General features: G+C 40.7%; 1 protein-coding gene across 4 annotated transcripts in view; it reads right to left on the bottom strand.

Annotated features, from left to right (window-relative positions):
• Positions 1–781: 781 nt before the first annotated feature.
• The window catches only part of fam49bb (family with sequence similarity 49 member Bb), a 37,471-nt gene continuing 32,252 nt past the window's right edge, over positions 782–6,000 (bottom strand). For all 4 annotated transcript variants that reach the window (XM_074621439.1, XM_074621441.1, XM_074621440.1 and 1 more), the window contains 5 exons: positions 4,599–4,715; positions 4,424–4,503; positions 4,211–4,337; positions 3,770–3,840; positions 782–1,552 (listed from right to left, as the gene is read on the bottom strand). In XM_074621439.1, the coding sequence (XP_074477540.1) occupies positions 1,489–1,552; positions 3,770–3,840; positions 4,211–4,337; positions 4,424–4,503; positions 4,599–4,715 (459 nt within the window). In that variant the 3' untranslated portion in view covers positions 782–1,488. The remainder of the gene's footprint in view (positions 1,553–3,769; positions 3,841–4,210; positions 4,338–4,423; positions 4,504–4,598; positions 4,716–6,000) is intronic.

Raw genomic sequence — 6,000 nt, 5'->3', positions numbered from 1 at the left:
TTTTTTAAAAACAGAAAGGTTAGCTGACTGAAAATGAACTGAAAGGGTATTTCTGTTCTGTCTTACTGAAGGAGAGTAAAAAGCTGCGATGGAGTGAAGGAATAATGGATGTTGATGAAAGAGAGATGCCCACTTGTCACTGACATCTCCACAAAGATGTTTCTTAATGAGCCATTAACTATAATAGACGTAGAGTGGTCACAAAAAGCAAAATGAGCTCAAATGTAGAAGCACATTCAGTGAATATGTAACAAATGCGTAAATGGATATTTTTCTTTATCTGTTTTCTCTAACAACCTATCTTTCATGAGGCTGGAACTGATCTATTCATCTTGTTAATGTTGGCTCATTACTGCTTGAAATAGTTCAACATTTTGGGAAATACATATTCGTTTTCTTACTGCGTCGGATGAGAAGATTGACACCACTTTCGTGTTTGTGCGGTAAATATAAAGCTACAGTCAGCAGCCGGTCAGAGCAGTAAGAGTAAACCAAAACAGTAAAGTTGCAACCCAAAAACCGAAACAATGAGCTTAAAGACGCTAAAATGCATTATGCCAATAGTAGCTGAGGTAATTTCAAGGAAAATAAACTGCCTCTGTGTGTGTCATTGTGTGTATTTAATCAGGCTGTGAGATCTAAAACTTTCCTCACAGCCTGTCTGGTGGTTGAGCATGAGAAGCTGTATTTCACTGCTTTTCACGAGAAAAAGAAAAGAAGCTTCCTCTCAGCCACCCGGAGACGACGATATGAGATAACAGATCAAACCCGACAAGGCGCGTTGTAGAAAACAAGAGTTCTCCTTTTAATTCCTCCAGCCACATCATACTGTCCATTTACAGTACTGACCTCCCAATTTAAATTTGATTTTGCACACATCACAGTTTAAAAGTTTTCAAATGAAAAATACAACACAACTATGAAAAAAAATGCACAAATTAAAACCTATAAAAAATATAAACAGTACTCTTAAATCTCATTTCGACAAAGTACCATTTCAATAACAAAACATTTAATAATGCACAATAGAGCAGACAAATTAAACTGAACCATTAGTTTTTTTTAAATAGAAGGAAAAGACATCATTTTCATCATGCAGAGGATGTAATATTAAATAACGAATCAAACAAAAATAATATATACTTCTCTATATATCTCTCTCTTTTAAATTTTCAAGTCAAAGCACTCCCGTCCCTTATAGAGGGAAAAACAAGTTTAAAAACACCAGAGGATCCACAATGCTTTCATTAGCTGCCATTGTCGCATGGCCTTGTATCGAAAACATTACATCTCAGCAACATCTTTTTGGCACAGAAAAAGATGTTCATAATGGCAGTAGCATTTTGCATTATAAAAGAGGGCGGAGCTGTAGCTCTTTTTCCATTAAAAAAATAAAAAAAGCAAAAACATTCTGTGCACCGACATCAGTCAGGAGAGTGGCGTCTCCCCCCAGCAGGGTGTGAGGCAAGCAGTCGTAGAAAGCTCAGTCTACTGCAGCATGCTCTTGATAGTCTTGTTGGTTGATTCATCGTTCAGATGCTTGGTTGTGTACCTGCAGGTGAGAGAAATAAATCAGTGGCCAGATCACATCTTCCTGCACATCCGGATCATTTACTTAAAACAATACCTCACCCATTTGTATATAAATTACTCACCCTGTTACCGTGAATCTGTGAAGAAAACTTCAGTTGTGAACGAAGTTAACTAAGAATAAAAAAGCTGAAAAAGGTCTTGGTGAATTGAATTAAATGAACTATGTTAAAGTCACTAAAAGGAACATTTAACTGGCTATGAAATAGTCTTAATTTAATACTGATGCACCTATATGACCTACATAAGTAAACAAGACCATCAGCGAGAAGTCTGGCTATTTCTAAATAGTTATTCTTAATAAGAAAATTAAGTAAAGCAGAAAACAACTATTAGCTATGTGAAGATATAGAGGAGTAATGTCTACCTGAGCAGATAAGGAAGTCGTCCTCTCTGAGTTTTGTAATCCGAGCTTCTCTGTGCTTTGTTTACGTAGACAGGCTGGCCACGCATGCATGTTAGTACATGCGAGTTGTGTCCCCCTGCTAGCTAATCGCCGCAACTCTGCACTGCGCTCATACGGTGGTTACCGCTGATAACACCATACGCGCACCCGCAGCAGTGGCTTCTCCTCCGGCCAGGAGCAGAGGTTTGCCTTACTGCTCCGCCGGTCCTCGCAGGAAGCCAACACCGACACCATGCTGCTGGAGGCCCAGGCCGTATTGCTGGGCCCGCTTGTGGGAAGGGAGGCACGGGGGAACCAGAACCAGGACTGAGCGGGTCAGACTGTCAGACCCTGCTGCAGTAAAATTAGATGTTTTCTAAAGGGAGTCTGGTGCTCAGAAACACTACCGCTTTTGTCCACAGGGGCCGCCAAAATCAACACAAAATGAGTAGTATAACCAAAGTGTCATTTATCCAGTCGTATGCTCACTCCTTCCCAAAACACATGCACATTAAAATCCTTAGTATTTAAAACACTTCGGACGAGTAGTGCACCTGCGCAAGCGTGAGATTTTTCTCAGTTTTTTGATTCTCTGTTAGCCGTGGAAGCATGCAAGAATTCAAGTTAACACACGGTGAGTAATTGATATACAAATGGTCATTTTGTGGGTGAAGTATTCCTTTAAGTAAAAGTACCAATCCAACACTGCAAAACACACGGCTGGATGGATGGATGGATGGATTGATAGATTGATAGATGGATAGATGGATAGATTTCAGTTTACTTTCATGCACGATAAAGAAAAGCTTCATATCCTCACATCTGAGAAGCTGCAACCAACACGTATTTAACATTATTGCTTAAAAAATGACTTAGTTCTGCTACACAAATTTGCATTCTTTTATTCATTTTTTCAAATAAATTAGATCATTTGAACTCTTTGGGCCTCAAACTGTCATTGAAATAAAACCATCTGATGGGAAAGCTCTCTTTCATGTAACTCAGACATCTGAAACATGAAAAAGGGGCCCGAAATACACACTGCTTTTCAAACAAGCACTGGGAAGCACTGCACTATAAATCTATAATTATGTATTTTATAATCTTATATTTTTTATATAAAATCTTGATCTGAAAAGTAACAGGTAACTATAGCTGTAGTGGAGTAAAAGATAAAATATTCCACTTTTAAATGTAGACTAGTAAAAGTATAAAGTAGTATAAAATGGTATCTCTAAGTTAAATTTACATTTATTTAAGTACAGTACTTGAATAAATGTACTTAGTTACTTTCCACCGCTACCTACATCTACTATATTTTGTCGTCTTCTGTCGGATCAGAGATGAAACCAATAAAAAAAAAAAAATTTCTGTGACCGGGTAGCGCCGGCCTCAGGCCCCGACACAGAGATACAGATGTGAGGTCACTACAGGCATGACCCCGTCATCTCGAGCAGCTGTGAGCATTAGGCGAGGCGGGTAAAAATTTGGGAGACCGTGAGGGGGACGAGGTGTCAGATGTAATCGGCCTTTCTGGAGAGGCTTCGACACCCAACCCGGATCTGGCACAGAGCGCTCACAGCTGACCGAGTCCCTGCTGGACTGAGCAGCGAATGAGTCACTGTGAAATAAACCAAGAGGTCTGTCTGCTGCTCATGAACAGGCACCAATATCATTCAACTCACAGCATGAGCAGCCTGCTCCTCTCTCAATGAAAGACCCAACTGTAGCCACAATCCCATTACATGCTGGGCTGTGGGGGGAAAACACAATTTGATTTCAACATGAGCTTACCTGAGAGCGTTGAGAAGGCCTTCTACGCTGTTCGGAGGCTGATCTTTGAGGACTTTGATGCAGCCTTTCATCTGAGGAAGAAAAGACACACTGTCAGCTGTATATGGCAAGCTGTGAAGTGGGATAGTGGAGCGAACATGGCCAGTGGTGGTGAATTTACTCAAATACTGTACTAAAGTACAAATCCAAGGGACCATTTTATGCTACTTTATACTTATAGTCAACTACATCAACTACAATTATTGTACTTTATACTATTTTCATACCCATCCTGTTCAGTATGAATGATGAAATGATGAATTTGAATGTTTCTGATGCTGAAGGACAAAGTATTTCTTTATGTGTTCCTCTACTTCTTCAGCTAAATAAACTATTTAAAAAGCTTTTACTGCAGTAAAGAATCTGAATACTTCTTCCGCGACTGAACGGGACCGTACTCACGTCGATTTTGGACGACTTTGCAAAAGCTCCTACAGGATGGACGTAGTCGTAGAGGATGATGACCCCGACCATCACCCGGAGGCAGAAAGACACCGTCTCCTCACTGGTGAACCGGCTGCGGTACTCCCTGAACAGACACGACGAAGGGATTAAACACGAGAACGCAAAGAACGAGAACTGAAGCAGCTCTTAACGATGCAGGAAGTCACTTACGGTGTTTCCAACATGACTTTACACACACTCGCCATCGTGCTTAAGCAGTCTGTCGTGTTCTCGATGGGCAGGTTCTTGTTCTGTGAAAAAAAAAAAAAAAGACAGACGAAGAAATGAGAGGATGCTTTCACACATCTGTTTCAAAGTGTTCACTGCTTTCACCCGTCAGTCTCACCTCCGATACGAACTTCGTCGTGCCGTCACTTAACGCTTTCAGCATGGGCGTGGCATCGGCGTAGAACAAAGATATCCGATTGGCCAGTTCATTGTTGACTTCATTCTCACCCTCCGCCTGAAAATCATTAAAAAAAAAAAGACATTTTATTGTGAAACTCTTTTCTTTCTTGCAAGTTTTCAGGTCAAAGGTCAGGGTCAGCTACAGGACAGAGACCCTGGAGCTCATGAGGAGCTCTTGTGTCAGTCTTACCCCTAATAAGTAGATTGATGCGTTTACAGAAACATAATATATCTTTTCCATGAGACAGATGAGTGACAGGCTTTAATAAAGCTGCTGCTGTGAACTGCTCTTTACTGTGAAAAGACAATTCTGTTATTAACATATATAATGAGATACTTCTATTTGAAACCTCTTAAGGAAGCATGAAACATAAAATGTTGAAACATTAGAAGTTTTGTTTGGCGTCACGCTCGCCGTCGTCATGCAGCTCTGGTAGATTGTACATTAAAGGAATTTAATAAGTGAGAAATAGTGATGTAAACCACATCAGCGAGCCCTGCTGCTCCTCCCGGTTCCCCAGCTGACTAACTCATCCTGCCGCTTTATAGTTTCAGACTGAGCGAGACATTGAAAACACCTGGCGGGTAACAAAGAACAAGGTGTCTCTTGAACAGTCTGTTCTAAATTTGTCTGCACATTTAAATAATAAGATCCTTTCTTGCCTTTTTTTCTTCCACGAGAACACTGACAGAATAGGAATAAGCTCCCCAAAAAATTCAAACCAATTCATGTTTTAACAAATGATGACATATGAAGCTCAAAGACTTTGTTACCGCGGGGACAGATGTGTTTCATCTCAGATGTCTCAATGATTCAGTTGTCTGAGCGGTGACTAAAATGCTGCCGTTGTGTGAGAGGACGGCTGCCGGAGCGTCTCTCAGCAGTGACAGGTCCTAACGACAACTTGTCTGGGCCCATTTGCCTAATGGCACATTCTGGTTTGGAGAATAAAACCTCCTGTCAGACGGTCAAAACTAAGAGCGGCTCACAGAAACATTGAAATCTCACCATTTCCCGCATTAAAGTATCTTTTAAATGTCCTTGAAGCTGCTGAATAAAGATGTATATCTGGTGAAGTGCTGCATGCATGATATAGGAGAGTGGATGTGTCCTTGAATTTCATGTGGAAGCTATTGTCTGCAATCAATATAGTGAACATCCAACACTTTAATAGAATCGAGTGAGATGCTTCAGTTTTAAGGCACTTAAACCACAAATAATAGAAGGGACACTGGCAGGTCTCGGACTTTTAGGGCGCCAATTTGCCTTTTAGATCAGCCGTAAACAGGAAGTCACATGGACTAGCCCGTAAATCATCGATTGGACAGTTTTGGTGATG

Source organism: Sebastes fasciatus, chromosome 21, assembly GCF_043250625.1.
Source record: "Sebastes fasciatus isolate fSebFas1 chromosome 21, fSebFas1.pri, whole genome shotgun sequence".
Classification (NCBI taxonomy): Eukaryota; Metazoa; Chordata; class Actinopteri; order Perciformes; family Sebastidae; genus Sebastes; species Sebastes fasciatus.
This window is presented reverse-complemented; position numbering and strand designations above follow the sequence as displayed.